The sequence below is a fragment of the Athene noctua genome, chromosome 9, assembly GCF_965140245.1.
Source record: "Athene noctua chromosome 9, bAthNoc1.hap1.1, whole genome shotgun sequence".
In the NCBI taxonomy this organism is placed as follows: Eukaryota; Metazoa; Chordata; class Aves; order Strigiformes; family Strigidae; genus Athene; species Athene noctua.
In genome coordinates, this window is record NC_134045.1 from 2931596 (window position 1) to 2950153 (window position 18558).

Here is an 18558-nt window from a genome sequence, read left to right on the forward strand (position 1 = left end):
TTAAGGTGACTCCAGTTTCCACGGGTGGCAGTCCTCACTCTGATCAGGCTCACTTTAGGTCCTCCAAGTAACAAGTCACTTTTAAACACACCTCTGTATCTACCGTTAGTGGAGCAAACCCATAATCACACAGCAGTGGACAGATACCAGAAACCAACCCCTTGGGAGGCCGCCCCACTACAGACGGCAGACTCTCTTATCTCTCAAACCAGCAGACATGACATTAAATGTTCCATCACTGAAGGACAAAAGTGATCTGAAACATGTAAGAGCCTCCAGCCTATGAGAGCATAATCTTCCCCATGGGGAAGGAGTTTCCCCTGGTTCTAGATCCAGGACAACCCCCACTGGAACCAGGACAGTCCTCAAAACCCACAGCAGATGCCCTGTTCTGAATCCAGCCCAGCAGGTTCAGCTTACACTGAAGGCACCAACCTCTCTGGACCTCCAGCCTCACCTTGTTCTCCTCCGGGGTGAACAGGATGCGGAAAGTTGAGCGCATGCCAGGTGCTACTTTACAGCACACACCACTGGGGCTGGTCAACTTGAAGTAAGGCGACATCTCCATGACAACCTTCACCAGCCGAGGAACCTGCAGGGAAGACAGGAAACTATGATTTTGCCACTCATACGGACACATGAGGAGAAAATACCTGGCCGTGCCCTGGGGACATCCCTCCTTAACCACTTTTCCAAAGCACTTCTAACTCTTGAGGTTGTCACAACCCAGACTGGAAGCCCAGAGAGTCGCAACAGTTCTGTGATCCCCTTGGGTTAAATTAAGGTGAAACGACACCAAGCGACCGGTTAAAATGTTTTACTTGCGGTAGAAAACAATTTAAACTTGGAAAAGGATAATAAGCAATGTGGTGTCTTACAAAGGGAGAGGGAGACGGAGAGGGAGAGCAATCCGGATCAGCACCCCTGGATCCAGCACTGTCTCAGGTCCGATCATCTTGGCTGGTGGGTGCAGACGCAACAAAGTTTCTGTCCCCTTTTCAGTTCATCTTACCAGCTGGTTAGCACACTTCTGCTTCTGGGGCAGAAATGCTCACCTCTTGTCAGGCCTTGCCGCCTCTTCAATGGCGACGGCACGAGGCCGTTAGCAAGGCCAGCATGGTGTCTGGCTGACACAATGGAGCCACACAGTACCGGGCTTACACAGTGCAGCCAGTGATGAGCGGTCTTGGTGCTCGAGGGGAAACTTTTGGTTTCACTCAGTTTCCCCCCCTCTGAGGTCCACATAAGGCATTTGTCAACACAACTACAAGGGAGTGGGGGGGTGCAGCCTTCCATACACTCCCGCTCCCTCAGGTGACATTCCTTAGACTAATCCAAAGGCCACAGCTGGTCCTGGAGGTTTTCTGTGTCGATGAATGTTTGAGGCATCAATGCCTTCAGTTCCTTACAGAGGAATACACCGGGATGGAATCCATTCTGCCAGGGCACAATAGCATATCAACCAGCCCAAAGAACCTGCGGGCTTCTGCCTGCACACACCCAAGCAGTCACGCCTCTGGAGGGGGATGAAATACCCAAAGGCAAAACAGTACCTGCTATACTGGGGGGAGGAAGAAATTCACTTCTAACATACTGGGTTTGAGTGGGGCAGTCAAGCTGCACTGCTACAGTCACGCAGGCAGACCAGCAAGAGGAGACCACAGACACTGTGGCCTTACTGGGAATAAAAGGAAACCTGGAGAGCAAAAGGAGGAACATAGGAAGACAACGAGACAAGAAACAAGGAGATGGCTTAAGGGAACTTAGAGCGGGCTGTAAAGAAGCAAGGGAGAAGCCAAATACACTACAAGGAAAGGCTGATGCAGAAGATGAGAGCGGTCAACTTGCCAAAATGATGGAAAGCCACACAGCCCCCCAGGCTGGGCCTATCAATTATGGCCTTCAGAGGCATTTTCTGCCTTGAGATACGTGACCAGCACTGACTCACGGTGTGGTTTCTTTGTTAAAAGCCACTCTCGGCTCTCTGGAGGCTCTTGCTGCCTGGTGCCTGTAGCCAGGCAGCTGCCAGTGCAGGCAAGGCAGATTTCTGGGCACTCCTCCCCACAGCCAGGAGTCCAGGCAGGTACCCTGCTGCAGGTTTCTGCCCTCTGGGATACCACAAGCACAGACACAGCAAAGAGGTGTTTTCTAGCACACTGATGTCAACGCCTGAGCACCAAATCTCATCTCAGAAAGTCTAAAACAGGCAATTTTGACTGACAAGCAGCTTCACTGATAAATAACCCATGTGAGGCCTGGGCAAAATGGAGGTTCATTCTTCACCACCCGCTCGAGCCCGATAACCCATGGCCAAGGCAGTCCTGACGTCTCCAAACACCCTTTGCTCCCAGCAGTGCCCTGGGACAGCAAGACCCAGGAGAACATTTTACACTGCAGACAAACATTTTGGTCACCAAGACCCTTGGGAGATGAGCTAAGACCTTCAGCAAAAGCCACCGAGAACATCGCTGAGAGTGGTGAGGAGCAGCCTGAAGACAGAAAAGCAATTTTACAACACACAGGGAAGAGCAGTAACTATACAGCAGAGCACTTCTCTATTTGAATGACTACAGAGCCTCTATCTGGAATATACACTTTGCTGTTAGCTGGATTTTTATGGATCAGACAACCTCAGGCGACCATGCAGTACAGGTCAGCGTGATTTGGAGGGATCTGTGAAACTGGTGAGAAAACTTTGAGACAGAGTACAGTGTTGCTGGACATCACCAAAAGCCAACAAAATTAGAATATAAGCACCTCTCTTGGGATTATCATCTCTATGTTTGTGTACTTCAATATGCCAAGGATTTCCCTTAAAGCTGATCTTGCTTTTCCACCAGAGCTGTCCAATGGCTGAGGACTTACTAGCTTCAAAACTAATTCCTTTTGGAAAAAATCAACAGCTCACACATTGCCTCCCCTTTACACGGCATACAAATCACAAGGTACAGCTGCACGTTTATTATTTTTTACTGGGAATAGCAGAAATGCGGATGCAGATGTTGTTTTCCACTTGAGGAAGCATGAACAGAGCAAATTGACTGTTTGCCTGTTGGCTGGTACTTGGCAACGACAAATATTTTGAAGTGCCATCTGGATAACGGAGCAGCTGAAGCCCAAAAACTTAATGGGAACAAAGCAGAGCCATAGGAACCAAGAGAAACTGAGGCACATTTAAACTAGGAAAGAGGATACCTACAGCAAAGAGTGCCCAGAATCAGTGTGGACCCCATGAAGGGTGTCCCTTGGACAGGGGCACCCACGCTGCTCTTTCCAGTACTCCCAAGCTAAACCAGGCCAGGAACGGGGCAGGACTCTCCAGGAATAACTGAGGGACCACCCTGAAACTGTCTTTGCCAAAGGGTCTTCCATTTTCAACCATGTCCCTGTCAAAACCCGTTACCTCAGAATATACTTTGACTTCTCTTGCTGTTCCCCCACCTGCAACATGCCCTGACAGATTTTTTTGTCCCCTTGTTTTTTTTCCAACAAGACCGGTAGATTTGGAGGGGGATTAATTCACGTGCTCTCACGTACACTTCCATCTGCCCATCTTGCCCTCCTCTCACATACACATCTTCTTCTTCATTACAGAACAGTATCTTTAATTACACCTTTCTTTTTCGGAACTTTCTCTGCTTCCAGCACACTTACTCTTACGTGTCAAGAGAAACCCTTGTGTGTACGATGCTCTCTCCCAGAGCACTTTCCCACTCAGCTCCTTTCCTCTCTCCTGTCTTTTCCCACTAGCTGCTCTTGGAACGTGCCTCATTCAAGCAAACATTTCCCCTGCTGAAATTCAAATTTTCCTCCTTATAGTGCAACAACATGGCTGACATTTTTCAACTTCTCCCTTCTCAACTTTTCTGGGAAATCTCAAAATGATCACAATTTTTTCAAGTAAAGGTGGAGACCTTCAAGAGAATATTACTCTGGATGTGCTGCGGTTCTCCAAAGGGAAAGCAGAGAGACACGCTGCTAAGAGAAAACTGAGCAGAACTGCATTAAGCTTAGCAGGAGCCTAAAGTGACGCTGGAAGGCCTCCCACCGCTTCTGCTGGATCAGTCCCTTTCCCCTGCTGCTTCAAAACACCCTTCCTGGAGTGCTAATGCCACTAACCATAACCTCCTCCAGCATGAAGTGGAGAAGGCTCAAGCCCTGGGCTTTGACAGCGAGCTGCACAGAGGCAGCTGAACAGGCTGCGAGAGGCAGAGGTGCCCTGCCAGAAACCGAGACTAACCAGGGAGCCACCAGCACATGGTGCACACTCGAGGGAAAGCAGGAGAGAAGGTAACAACTGTACAACCCCCAACATCCCCATCAATGCAGGGCTTTCAAGGGGAAGGACGCTGACTAGAAAAGCTCCTTTGCGTTAGATACCACCAATGCGTGGCCAAAATCAGGGGGAGGATTCCCAGCATGGGAAGACTTCCACCGTCTTGCAAAATAAAGGTGGTGAGACATGTTATTCTGGATGTGTCGTGCTGCAGCAGATAACTTGTTACGCTGTAAACCACAGGAATTACACGGCTCTCCCAGCACAGTGTTAAACCTCTGCATCCCAGCACTTACCTTGTCAGTGTTCCTCAGAATCAGTGGCACTTCATAGACCTCGAAGGGGACGTAGTTCTGAAATACCACCTCTGAAGGAAAAGGCTGAAACAAGCTCTGGTCCAGGTCAACTGCTGAGAACTGGAGAGGCAAGACAGAGCGGTGAGAGGAGGGTCAGCTGCTGGCAGAAAGATTCACGACAGAATCCTACACCGATCTCCAGTGGAGTACAGTCTCTCGGTGAGTACATCCGCACAGCTCACGCTAGGGAAACAGCCCCCCACCTCTGTTCTGAGCTGATCAAAAGTTTCTGGACCACACTAAGCAGGCTCAAGCTAAGAAGCTCTTTTGGTAGGTGTTCCTCCAGGTTTCCTTCTCCAGAAGGCAAGGCAGCGCTTACTGCCAGCAGAGCCCTGTGCTGACGTGGTCACACAGCTCCAGAGCCCTTCCTGAAGAGCCACCAGCACTCATGGAGCAAGCAAAACCCAAGAATTTACAGGAGATATCTGTATTATCTGGCAGCCTGCAAAATCTCACACCCTGTAAAGGTCCCACACATTGTTCCAACCCAAAACATTAATGCACTTGGTTTTGTTAAATCTTTTTAACAAAGCAAAACAAGTAATCATTATAGGCCCTCAGCCTTCAAAGGCCAATGCTGCCACCGTCAAAGGAGTCCCATGACCCCAAGCATTTGACAGTGACTACACCAAAGCACGAGGTGGCTATTTCACCAGGAGGATGGAAAATGGGAAGCTCGGGCCCTTGTGGCCTGCCCCTGCCTTCCCCCAGTATCAGCTAAACTCCAGCAAAACCCACCAACTTCAGCAGAGGTTATTTATATTGATTTAGCACAGATCAGGACTTCCAACCTCTCACCAAGGAAAAACGTTCTACCTTTCCCCAGCAGAAGGAACTCCACCACCACCAGCAGTTTGAAAAGACAACAGGCCCTGAGGTATTCAGATGAGCCAGAGGCACGCCTGTCACAAACACACACCCTCTTCAAATGTCACATCAAACAGCACGGAAAAGGGCAGGAAAAGGTTACCTTGTGATGGGAGGCTTCTCCCATGTCTAGAAGCTGGGTAATCCGGGGCCGCCTCATCTCCCGGGTGCTGGCCAGCCTCTGCTGGGTGGTCAGAGACATCTCCTTCAGGAAGGCAGAGGGAGTCAGCTGAAATGCAAAACACCAGCAGAAAGGATTTACTTTTTTTTCTTTTCTGCAGGAAGGATTTTTGTGTTCAAGTACCACTGATCAATAATTTGTGATCACAGCCACTAGGATAGTCCTGGAAGTCCTGTAAATTACCTGCTGAAATATTTAACATCAGTAAGTTAATGATATAGAGCTGAATACACACGCTCCAAGCAAGTGGCTCTGTCCCTTTAGCATCTCCTTCATGAGGTGATGTGACATGTTTGGGGATTTCTGCTTTTTGGGTATTTGTCCCCTCTTGAGTTTTGCTGGATTGAGCCAGAGACCTTTGAAGAGAGCGGGGAGGAGTTATCAGAAATCCCCTAACTCCACCCTTGCACAGTGCTCACACCAACTCGCAGGTGGAGATGGCACTGCTGGGTGAGTCAGAGGAAAGCAGACGAGCAGTGTTGTGCCAAGACAGAGGCGGAGAGGGATGGGTCCAAGTTTTAGTTATTTCTTTTCCATTAGCACTTGCTTCCTCTCTGTTCTGGCCTCACAGACCCCTCCACAGGAGGATACAGAGATGTCTCCTTGACAGAGCCTCAACACTGGGTCACCTCCAGTGAAGGGAGCTCCAGCCAGCAAACGGGACAGTTGTGGGTGGCAAGGAGGAATCGCCCTGAATCCCCACTGCTGTTTGCAGGGCTGCATCAGTGCTCCACACAGGTCACGAGATGCCATAAAACAACTCTTTTGGAAGCTATTCTATCTGGGACAGCCGTGTCCTGTCAAGACTCCAGGCGGTTTGAGCAGCCCACCACATGCCCAGCAGCCCAGCGGTGTGGCCAGGGCAGCACTGGCAGGTATGCCCCTGTGACAGGAGATGTTACTGCCCACACAGCAAAGAGGACGGAAGGCAGCACATTTGTGCTTCAGCTGTTCCCGTGCAAGGCCCAGTACATTCCTTTATCTCGGCTCCACTGGCACCTTCAGGCAAGACCCTGGACTTTCCCTGAAGCAATACAGCCCACCCCCCCTGCACCATGACAGCCCCCTCCAACAGAAGTACGGCAGCAAAGAGGTGGGGAGTGGTGCCTGGCTCCACAGCGCCCTGACAACGCGAGGGGAAGGCAGAGGAGGGGCAGGGGCAGCTTCCCTAAGGAGCCTTAGCCCAGCTCCTACCCGGCCCCCAGCAGGTACTTACAGGCACATGCCGCTCTGCCTCTCTGACCAGCTTCGGATAACAGCGTACTGCCGCCTTTCTCTGGAGTCCATCAGCCATTTTGGGGGATCCCATGGACTGATGAATCTTGCCAGTGGCCACGACTAGGAAAATCTGGAAGGAGTAACAGTGAGACTTTAAAAATCCAGAATCCCATTCACGGCAGACCCAAAGGATACACCTGTGTCTCCAGGCTGTGGCATCCTTCCTAAGTGGAGAACGTAAGGCTGCCTCACACTGTTTCGTGATTAGACCATATGTAAGTGGCAGAGTTAAGATTCATAGAAGTCAAACTCCATAAAAAAACTCCCTGAGCCAAAACAGACTTTAGCTGTGGGTGCAGTCCCAAGAGCCACAACTATTTGTTTTCATGAACTTCAGCTGTCAGCTGACAGTGAGATGCACCAAGGGTCCCTTCCAGGAGCCTGATGGAGAGTCCCCAGCTCCACATACTATCATTTACTGCTGTGGCTCCTGCCTTAAGTCTTTACAGTCCCATTTTCCCCTTCCCAGCATCCGATCTCTGCTATTCTGGCTTAGCAACTTTGCATCTCCCTTTTTATTTACTCTTCTTCTGGCATCCGGACCACAGTTCAAAGAACCGTTTAAGCTGGAAAAGACCTTTAAGATCATCGAGGGCAGCTGTAGACCCAGCACTGCCAAGCCCACCGGTCCTTTCCCTGGATGTACGCAGGAGCTGCTGCTCAGAAAATCACTTACGGATTTCAAATGCAGGACCGAGGGCCCCTGCCCCGGGCACTCCCCTGCCCCAGGTACCCCCCTCTCGCACAAGGGATGACCCCAGCCCCGCGGCGTGGGGCAGGGGGTGTCAGTGCCTCCCCGAGCTCCCCCGCAGCCCCGGTCCCTGCTCCGCCAAGCTCCCAAGCCGCCCCGCCCGCAGCTGAGCCACCCGGGCAGCACCGGCACCCAGAGCCACCCTCCGGCTTTTGGCCGTGGAGGGGACGCAGACACCGCCCCGCAGCATCCCTCACCTCTCTCACTCCGCGGGGGCTGTGGGGACACACTCACGGGAGGATCCCCACTGCCAGACTGGCTGGTATCCCCACTGCCAGACTGGCTGTTGCCCCCGTTGCCAGGGCAACTGGGCATCACAGCCAGCCCCAACACCACCATGGCAACGGCAGGGATGGGGGGTGGGGGCTGGGGGCGCAGCTCTGTGACATGGGGGCAGAGGGCACAGGGATGCTCAGTGCCCAAAGCCCGCAGTGAGCACAGCCAAGGCCCTGAGACCGCCTCCAGCACACCGCCCGGCTCCAGCACAGCCGCAGCCCCGGATGCGTCACCCCGGCTCGCAGCAGCGGCTACAGACAGTCCCGGCAGAACCCAAAGGGCTTCTCCCAGCTTGAAGAGAGTGAGCCCACGGGCAGTGTAGGGTTAATTAACTCTGCTGCGGAGAGAGCCACATACCACTGGGGAACACTCAGGGGGGCAAAAGTGCCTGCAAAGCCACTCAGACACAACCCACAGCAGTGCCAGCACCCCCCTCCGTAGGGAGGAGCTGCTTCCCTCTCCCCGCTTGCTCCTAACCCGGATCCCAGTTCCACCAGCTCAGCTGCTTTGCTGCCACCTCACAGCTCCCAGCCTGCCCCTAGCCCTGCCACAGGCAAACACCGATGCACAAACCAGCACAACCACCCCTGTCCCTCTCGGGGACGCCGTGTCATAAATTAACCCTGCGAAGCGCAGCCCGACAGGCACAGCACTAACTCCTGACTGGACCCCGGCTCCCCCCACGCCCTCACCCAGCAGCTCCAGCCCCCTGGGCTCTGCTCAGGCAGATGCACTGCTCCCCAGTGCCTCTGCCCAGTGCCCTTGTGCAGGGGCTGGCTCGGGGATAAGAGGAGGTCAGGCCTTGCTGAGCTTGGCTCAAATCCCTTGTGTTCATTTCAAGGCCAGAGATGCTTCTGCAACCAGGAAAACAGGACGGCTTGGCTGCCTGGCAAGAGCACAGAGGAAAATGAGCCACGGTCGGGCCACAAACACACACCAGGGCCTGCTGGCACTTCTCACCTTCCCCCCACTTCCATGACTTTTGGAACCCCGTTTACAGGGATGATGAACTAAATCGCTATTAATATCCAAACTCTCCTTTGTTACTCTTGACATTTTTTTGGTGGGAACAGAAGGAAGATAAACGTCACTCAGCTGCTTCACTTCACGAGAGCAGCTGACCCGACGTGACTTTGTGCCGGACCTTACGAAGTGCTCAGAATATTATGAACAGCCTTAAACCCAGGGATCGCTGCTGTGCCCAGTGTTAACAAAATCAGACCACTTTCCTACTCTGCAAACCAACAAAAATCAGAGATAAACACGTACCACATTTAGTAAGCACTACTCTGGACTAGAAATCATTTTCCCTCCCTTTCTGGCTAACTGGATCAAGGAACAGATGGATTTTCCCACTTATTTTCTGGGACTTGAAAGTCCAGCACCCTCAAACACAGCTCTACAATTTTTTACATCCTGACATTGAGTAGAATCACAGATCATATTCCCTCCTGCTTCCTTCTGTTCCACACCACCTATGCAAAGATTAACATTCCCTTCCCCTCGAGTTTTACACACACCCTGCAAGCAAGGCAGCAACTTCACTCCTTTACTCCAGAACAGCTGCAGTGTTGCACATGTCCGAAGGACTGGGACCTTTACAGTTCCAGGAAAGGACAAGGTTGCCAGTTCATTTTGTGTTTGCAAGAAACCCCAGAGCACAGCCCTGTCCTATGGACACAAGGCCATGCTGCAGCAAGAGCTGGGATTAAAGGCCTTCAGGGCCCGAGGGGGCTTGGCAAAAGCTGTGCTGAGGATGCAGCTGATGTGAGCACTTTGATATGGCCCAAAGGCACCCAAATCCTTTGTGCATGTGTCTGACAGCTTCCCTTAGGACAATAAAACTGAACAGAGCTCTGATGAGACTGTGCTGACAGGGACAGGAAATTAAGAATAAACAGCAAAGTGCTTAAAGGACACGAAGAACAAAAAGGCCAGTTCCATGCAGAGGCACAGCTCCAGGCCTGGACAGACCCTGTGCCTCTCACTGTGCCACGTGCCAGAGCTCTCGTTTCAAGGGACCCCACGTCACTCGTGCTGGAGCAGCAGCGCCAGCCTCAGAGCTGTCTGGTACCAACTGATCGCCCTCCAAACTTAAAGGCTGGGGATAGATGGGCACACTCTGCCCTACAATACACTACACCCAGCTGCTCTTGTGGGGTCACAGACTGGGTGTGTCTGAATCTTGCTTCAGTATGCACAATCAATCCTCTGTCTTCTTCCTTCCACAAAGATCAACCATCTCCCTCCGGAGTAGTTGGTTAATTTGCCTTTCTACTACACTTTGCTGGAAGAGGAAGACACGAGATCTGTTACAAGTGAGACTCAGGATGCTGTTGAACAATTTTGTTCAGTTACATCATCTTGCCCTGTTCAGGATTAAGTAGAAAGGTCACGTTTCTTGCCTAGGAATCCCCTGCTTAGCTATAATTACCATATAGACAGCATCTCAAGGGAGCCAGGAAAGGAGGAGAATTTCCAGGATGAATCTCTTGGCCCTCCAGCCCACTGCTAAGTGGCTGAGTGCTTTCTAAATCAAATCTCGCTACCCAGGAAGCCTCACCTGTCACCTTGATATTCCAGACCCTCTGAATTTTATCACTTTGGTACTGTCATCCTGCAATTTATTACAAAAGCTCTGCCATAGTTGAGAGGATGAATAGGAGCCCAGTGTTACACCTTCCTGTCATTTAATGAACTTCAGCTGTCAGCTGACAGTGAGATGCACCAAGGGTCCCTTCCAGGAGCCTGATGGAGAGTCCCCAGCTCCACATACTATCATTTACTGCTGTGGCTCCTGCCTTAAGTCTTTACAGTCCCATTTTCCCCTTCCCAGCATCCGATCTCTGCTATTCTGGCTTGGCAACTTTGCATCTCCCTTTTTATTTACTCTTCTTCTGGCATCCGGACCACAGTTCAAAGAACCGTTTAAGCTGGAAAAGACCTTTAAGATCATCGAGGGCAGCTGTAGACCCAGCACTGCCAAGCCCACCGGTCCTTTCCCTGGATGTACGCAGGAGCTGCTGCTCAGAAAATCACTTACGGATTTCAAATGCAGGACCGAGGGCCCCTGCCCCGGGCACTCCCCTGCCCCAGGTACCCCCCTCTCGCACAAGGGATGCCCCCAGCCCCGCGGCGTGGGGCAGGGGGTGTCAGTGCCTCCCCGAGCTCCCCCGCAGCCCCGGTCCCTGCTCCGCCAAGCTCCCAAGCCGCCCCGCCCGCAGCTGAGCCACCCGGGCAGCACCGGCACCCAGAGCCACCCTCCGGCTTTTGGCCGTGGAGGGGACGCAGACACCGCCCCGCAGCATCCCTCACCTCTCTCACTCCGCGGGGGCTGTGGGGACACACTCACGGGAGGATCCCCACTGCCAGACTGGCTGGTATCCCCACTGCCAGACTGGCTGTTGCCCCCGTTGCCAGGGCAACTGGGCATCACAGCCAGCCCCAACACCACCATGGCAACGGCAGGGATGGGGGGTGGGGGCTGGGGGGGCAGCTCTGTGACATGGGGGCAGAGGGCACAGGGATGCTCAGTGCCCAAAGCCCCCAGTGAGCACAGCCAGCAGGCCCTGAGACCGCCTCCAGCACACCGCCCGGCTCCAGCACAGCCGCAGCCCCGGGTGCGTCACCCCGGCTCGCAGCAGCGGCTACAGACAGTCCCTCGCTAACCCCGTTCCACTCTCTGACCCACTCCTGGGCCTCACCATGCCTGGAGATGGAAAAGTCCTCAGATAGACCCCTCTCTCATGGAGCTCCCTGCCCAGGTACACGGGTGCAGCTGAGACAGGGAAGTGCAGGAGGACCAAGTCTCCTCCAGGCTCCTTCGCAATCACCGGCCTCATCGGTTCCAAGAACACTTTCAAGCCAGCCACAAAATGAAGCATCAGCCATCGCCCCCAGGGAACACCCACGCTTTCAAAAAGAGAGCCCAGGAGCTGAAATTCACACCACCCGCCATGCTCAGGACCATGCACTCGGAGGAGCTATGGGGTTTATATCGCTGCCCCCTCTCCATTCCTGGGCTGGGACATAGCCACCTCTGCTCCCTCAGGGACCCACAAGTCCCTCTTCCCTTGCCAACACTCTCCCTGCCCCATGACCTCCCTCTGCTTTCCTGCACAATATCCAGCTGTCACCAGTAAGCTCAGCTTGAAGCCATCATTCCCAGGTCACACTTGGCTCTCTGCTGGCTGCCTGCGTTTCTGACTCCAAGAGGACACATGTGGGGCAGCCCAGGGCGTGGAGAGGAGATCACAAAGCCCCAGCACAGGCACTGCCAGCTTCTGGACACCAGGACCAGAGCCCTGGGGGTGACACAGGCACATCAGAAACATCGGTCCTGGCATCAAGTGCTGCACTCACCAGATCAAACCCACAGAGTAACTGGGCACAGCTGGTGTCTTGCAGGGGACACGGAGCTGCAGCAAAGGCAAAGACAAGGGCTGCAGTGAGGCCCCAGGGCGAGGAGGGCAGTGCTGGCACAGACACCTTACACCATCCATGAGAGCGTTCCCTTCCCCCGTTTTAACCCATGAAGGAAGAACTCCAGCGTTCAGCGAAGGAACTGACTGCAACACTCAAAGCCTTTTAGATGCTGTCAAAAGGTTTCCTACCAAATAACTGCAGTGAGATCACTTACCCAGCTGCATCATCATGAAGTCCCAATCATGAACTCCCAAACAGGCAGCTCATAATCCTCTCTAATCCAAGCAGGGTTTGTACTTGTTTTCTTCTGAGAAAGAAGGGAATAAAGTTGGCTCAATGGATACAGAGAAATGATTACTTGCTTTGAGACTTATTTACTTATAGCACAATGCTTAGCAGTTTATTTACTTATAGCAAGTTATAGCATTACTTATAGTATTTTTGAATATTACTAAGAATCTTGCTTGCCCTGAATTTTCCCAAGGACTACTGTGTCCATCAAAACTGTGAAAATCTACCAAGAACTGCTGTGTTCAGCAAAATATTACGGTTTTGTCCTTGGGGAACAGGAGTGCTCTAACTTGTCGGGTCCTGGTAATGAGTAAAGATAGCCATGTACGGACGACAGAAGTCCCACTGGTTCTCTTAGTTAAGACAGAATGAATAAACCAGCTGGAAAACACTAATTATTCAAGAAAATGGTCAAGAGAATCTGCGCATGCTCCGGGGAAAAGTACAAGGTGAGGAGGACTGTGAGCCTTCCTCCAACAGACCCCCAGAGACGCCCACCAGGAGGCAACGGGCAGGTGCAAAGAGAACATCAGCTGCTGACACCAGCCTCTAGACCTCACCCAGCCTCACATGCATACGGATGTTTGTGTTATGTAATCCAATGAATATGGATATCCACACTCCATAAGTTTCAGGTAAAATGTGCTGTTATGGTGCAAGCTTTGTGGAGAAATCCCCTTGCACCCCGGCGGCAGACTGGTGCTTTATAAATCTCTCTGAGTTGTAGTCTGTTTCCGCGAATCAGGTTAAACAGAAATTCTGGTGTAAAACTGGGGAATTCGGTGGTCAAACATCGATCTGGAGACCAAGGGCCATTTTGGGGTGAAAAGGGGGGGTTTGGGATTGGGGGAACTCACCCTGCAGCACCCAGGTGAGGGTGGCCCCAGTGATGTGGAGGCACCGTCCCCCACCCCCACGGCGTCCCAGCACTGGTACTGGAGGGGGTCGGGGCTGAGGCTCTCGGGGTACCCCTGGGGCAGCAGCACCTGCAGGGGGAGGACAGGTACCCCTGGGACCCCTAGGAATCTCAGATCCTCCCTGCAACCCCTGCACTTCAGGCTGGGAAACCTAGGAGAAGCAAAGGTATGTAACTACTCAAAGTTTGAACTGAGTTTCTTGATCACCTAGAAGGTTGCCTTTAAGAATATTCTGGAGTGCTTTATTCCTTTTTTCTTTTTATACTTTAGAAATACTTTTTGGCATTGCTGGATCGTGCAAAAGCAGAAGCTGAACATGATGAGCATTATTACAACGCTATCACTGTAACAGCGAACTATAACCTTGCCAGAATCTATGAGGCGATGTCTGAATTTCATGAAGCAGAAAATCTCTATAAAAACATTTTAAGAGACCATCCCAATTACGCTCATTGTAAGAAACATTTGGTACTTTAGTTTCACAGTCCTCCTTTTAATATCAAAAACTCTTCCCATTTACAGTGTCTTCAGGTCACCTTGTATCTGTCTTTGCTTCTTTTCAGAGTAGTTTTGGGGCTTACCTACATGCTATTTCCCTACCTTTTCCTTTTTTGAAGGCCTGCATCATCCTTATAGTCTAATATTCAGCTTTAAGCCTTCTAATTCTTGGTAAATCATACTGTACTCCAAAAATCTAGCAAAATTAGCTTATCTAGACTTGCATGCCTTTGCTTACTTGCGCCCCACCCCTAACAAAGCCTTAGTACCTCAGCCCTCGGGTGCAATCAAGGCCATCCACTTGATACACCCAGGCTTTGCAACCCTGCCTGTGTGGGTGGAAGTAGAGACCCTCTGGGAGAATCATTTTATCTTGGACCTTGGCCCTCCTCCAGGGAAGAAGAGCTGTTGAGGGTGTTAGCACAGCTTCTATGGCACATCCTGTTTTTCTTCCTCAATTCTGCTGAGACGGGGAGTCTAAACAATCTTAAATTGATGGTGCAAGGCCTGCACAAAGACAAGGGGAGGCGTATGGGACTGTTCACAAAAGACATACCAGGTGCTGATAATGTTGCTAGGCGACTATCCCCTAGCCCAAAGAGAAGTTTCTTATGGTCTTGTATGTTGGGTTGTATGTTCCAGCAACAAATCATCCTGGATTCTAGCACAAAGTGACCTGGCGGTTTGGCCAGGGCCCAGGGAAACAACTGAGACTGCGCAGAACGATGAGGTGAAAAGTTCATCAGCGAGGAAGAGGAGATACTTCATCTATGTGACCCTCGCCCGTAAATCTGTGACCACCGAACAAGGCCAAAGGAGCTCACTGCGCAGGCGCAAGGGGAGGAGACCTGATTGCCATGAGAAGCGAGGGGGGGCGGGGTAGACTCTGTATATGTACAGGCGTTCTATGAACATGCACTGTTCTGTAACGTATGAGCCGGACGGGAGCTGCAAACGGTGTGCATGCTGGTGGTGGAGCGATCCGCCATGCGCCCAGCGCTGAATAAACATACCCACTTTATAACTCCAGAAGTTATAGAGTGATTTCTCCGCAAAACATTGCTTTTCCTCTTGCCCTCAAGTAGCTGACCTGTGGTATCTTCTGCAAAGGCAGGGTGGTAGCCCTTGCTCAGCAAGCTGCAGCACACAGCATGCCCCAGCCTCATCTACAGCCTTTTCCCTGTTTGTTTTCTGTTGTTGCCTGCTGACTGATACTCTTCCTAAAGACTGTGGAGAGGGGAGAGCCGTTTAAAGTGATAAGAGAGAGTTCCTCCATTCTTTGAGGTTTCTCAGTCGTCTTTAAGTTATGAAACTAATGAAAAACATTCACATTACTTTAACTGTCAGAAATCTACGATTTCTGTATCAACACTGAGGATGGACATTCCTCTTCACAGGGTGTGTCTCATGGTGAATAGGGTATGAATGGTGTCTCGACGTTTGCTGTCCTTGGCACACCAAGAAAAAGACTGCTTTTGAAATTCATGCATGGCCAATATTTTCTTTGTTTGAGATAACTTTAACCTGTTTCCTGATTTTTATTTTCTTTTCCATTTCTATTTTCAGGCTACTTGCGCTTGGGAGCTATGGCTAGGGATAAAGGGAATTTTTATGAGGCTTCTGAGTGGTTTAAAGAAGTACTTTGGATAAATCTGGTTTGTAACCCTTTAAGTGTTTACAGTTAAAACACTTGAAATACTACCTTCAAATTTTGTTTTCCTTTTGTTACGTTTTGATTTTGTTCACATAAACTAGGGGAAGAAGAAAAAACTACTGCAATCTGCTGTCTGTGTGTTTTGTTGTTCTTTTCTAAAATTCTAGTTAAGAAAACAGCATTTTATTCTTGAAAAAGTAACCTTGCAAGGGAAAACAATACTTTTGCAAATTGTATTTTTATTTAGGACCATCCAGATGCTTGGTCTCTCATTGGCAATTTTCATCTGGCTAAACAAGAATGGAGTCCAGTACAGAAGGAATTTGAAATGATATTGAAACAGCCCTCCACACAAAATGATACTTACGCCATGCTGGCTCTTGGCAACATCTGGTTCCAGACGCTACATCAACCCACAAGGGACAGAGAAAAGGTAACGGGCGTCTGTCTGCCCTGTGTGTGGTTTTATTTATTTAACTTTTGCAGGCTCTTAGCTACTCAGAGCCTTTCCTTGATGCCTGTTTGGCATCTTGTAGGCTGTCAAACTTCTGGGTAGATCTTTTAATACCCCATTATAGACATGAGGGATCAACTGAGGTACTTAATTCTGCGGGAGAAGCGTCATCAAGATGGTGCATTAGAGATCTACACACAAGTACTCAGAAGTGATCCAACGAATGTGTATGCTGCTAATGGCATACGTGAATATTAGACTAATTTTCCTTCAGAGGTGATGATATTCTTATGTTTCATGCTTTAGTACAGAATTGTTTCTGCAGGGCCTGAATGCTATGTAGTGGAGCACAGGAAAAAATGGCTTTCATGTGCAATTTATGCCACTTAGTTTTTAATGGGGAACTTCATTCAGTCAATATTTTGTTTTCTTTGGTAAGAGTACATAGTACATGAACCTGGAAGCTTACACTGTAAATATTACTCTCCCCTTAGGAGCTGTCTTGGCACATAAAGGATATTTCTGTGAAGCTCATGAAGTTTTTGCCCAAGTGAGAGAGGCAACAGCAGATATCAGTGACGTGTGGCTGAATTTGGCACATATCTATGTAGAACAGAAACAGTGCTGTGTAGAACAGAAACAGTGCTGTGCAGATGGTAACATCTCTAAATTGAACTAAATAATATATTGGGTTAGATGACTTCTGGGTGTTTCTCTGCTGTCATAGCAGCTGTGAAAGTTTCTGAATAATATTTTAACGAGTTAGGTCTGTTTCTAGCATGCTGTTAGCTGTCAAGTCAAGATTTAAAACCAAACTGCCAAATGTGGGTAAGGGGTAACAAAGCAACTACCATTTGTACACTTTTTTTTTTTTTTTTTTTTGGTGTTAGCAGAGTTAAAACATAACTGGGTTAGAATTTTGGTCTCAGAATTAATTTTCAGTGAGAGAGGTTTCAGTCAGCATAGTTAACTGTATGTGATTTATATTCAGATGTTACTGAAGAAAGTAAATGCAATTTGTTGCTGGGATTTTTTTTAATAGCAACAGTTCCTATTTTTGTTCTTGCAAATGACTGCATAAGTAATAATCGGAGCTGTCTGATAAGATGACAGGGCCATGATTTCTTTCACCAAAGTTAGTATCACAAGGTAATTCATGTTGGAAGAAATTGGTTGAGGTCATCTAGTTCAACCTGCTCAAGCAAACTAACTTCCAAGTATCAACCTATTCTAACTAGATTCCCTCAATTAGTTGATGAAAGGCATACAAGTAAGCTGAAACAAAAGCGTATGCTGAACAGGATAGAAGCTAAGAACAAAATGCTTTCACTGAGAGTGGGTCCACACTGAGGCTCAGAAATACTTTTATCAAAGGAATCTTGAAGCTTTTTCTGATGGTCATAAGGAGAGATACGGGGCCTTTCTTGTCTGATCAAGACCTCAGTAGTCCCTGTCCTCCAGTGAACTCCTGTTAAAAAGCTTTGGTCACACAATCACATTTATTCTGTTGTGTTTGAATTACAGTGGGAAACTGGGTATCATTCTCACCTTTTGATTTGTCAGAAAAACGTTGTACTCATTTGCCTGTATATTTAACTACAGCTGTTAGTAGAAATGTGTTTATTTCCTGCGGTGTTTTATTGACCCCTGGGTTGTGCTATGCAGTCAGCACAAGCCACAGTCTGAGACACGTGGCACTGGACTCAAAGGGAGATGAACTGAATAGTCTAGCTTACTACAGCCACAACAGTTATTCTACTGTACTCTACCACAAAGCATACCCACCCAAGGCAGACATAAGCTAAATACAAAAACTTTGACTCTAAAGATGAGTGAAAATTGGGCGCTCACAACAGTGTGATCCAAGAGTAGTGGATCCAAGCATTACAGTTAGGGCAGTTCCTGTACTGAGCTGGAAATAAAAATCACTTTGTATTTCTTACTATTTTGGAGGTTTAGAAAGGGTGAATGACTCCTCGAGAAAAGAGTATGTCAAACAAAAGGTGCTTGTTACTGAAAAGGATACAAGTTTTGTAACTGAAGCTTTGATTCTAGACCCACAAAACCTATAGTAACGAGTCTTCCTTTACACTCCACAACAACTAGATAGCCCTTGGCATGCCAAGTTATTCAGCTATGTGGACAAAACAAGTATGTTGCCGAGTTATCTGAAAGGTGTGGATTTTTTTTTAATTAATTGCATCAGATACATGAAATTACTACATTAAATATGTTTCAATTTATAAAATATCTTGTATGAATAAATAGATTTCATACCATCCAGCGGAGAATAATTGAGTGCACTTAAAAGAAGTCATGTTTGTTGGACTTACT

General features: G+C 49.4%; 1 protein-coding gene across 1 annotated transcript in view; it reads right to left on the bottom strand.

Moving 5' to 3' along the window:
- Positions 1-11827, bottom strand: part of LOC141963915 (hydrocephalus-inducing protein homolog) — a 109628-nt gene extending 97801 nt beyond the window's left edge. Inside the window, 5 exon segments of the mRNA XM_074913650.1 lie at positions 458-592; positions 4573-4692; positions 5603-5728; positions 6897-7028; positions 11690-11827. Of these exon segments, the coding sequence (XP_074769751.1) occupies positions 458-592; positions 4573-4692; positions 5603-5728; positions 6897-7028; positions 11690-11827 (651 nt within the window).
- Between the last annotated feature and the right edge of the window lie 6731 nt (positions 11828-18558).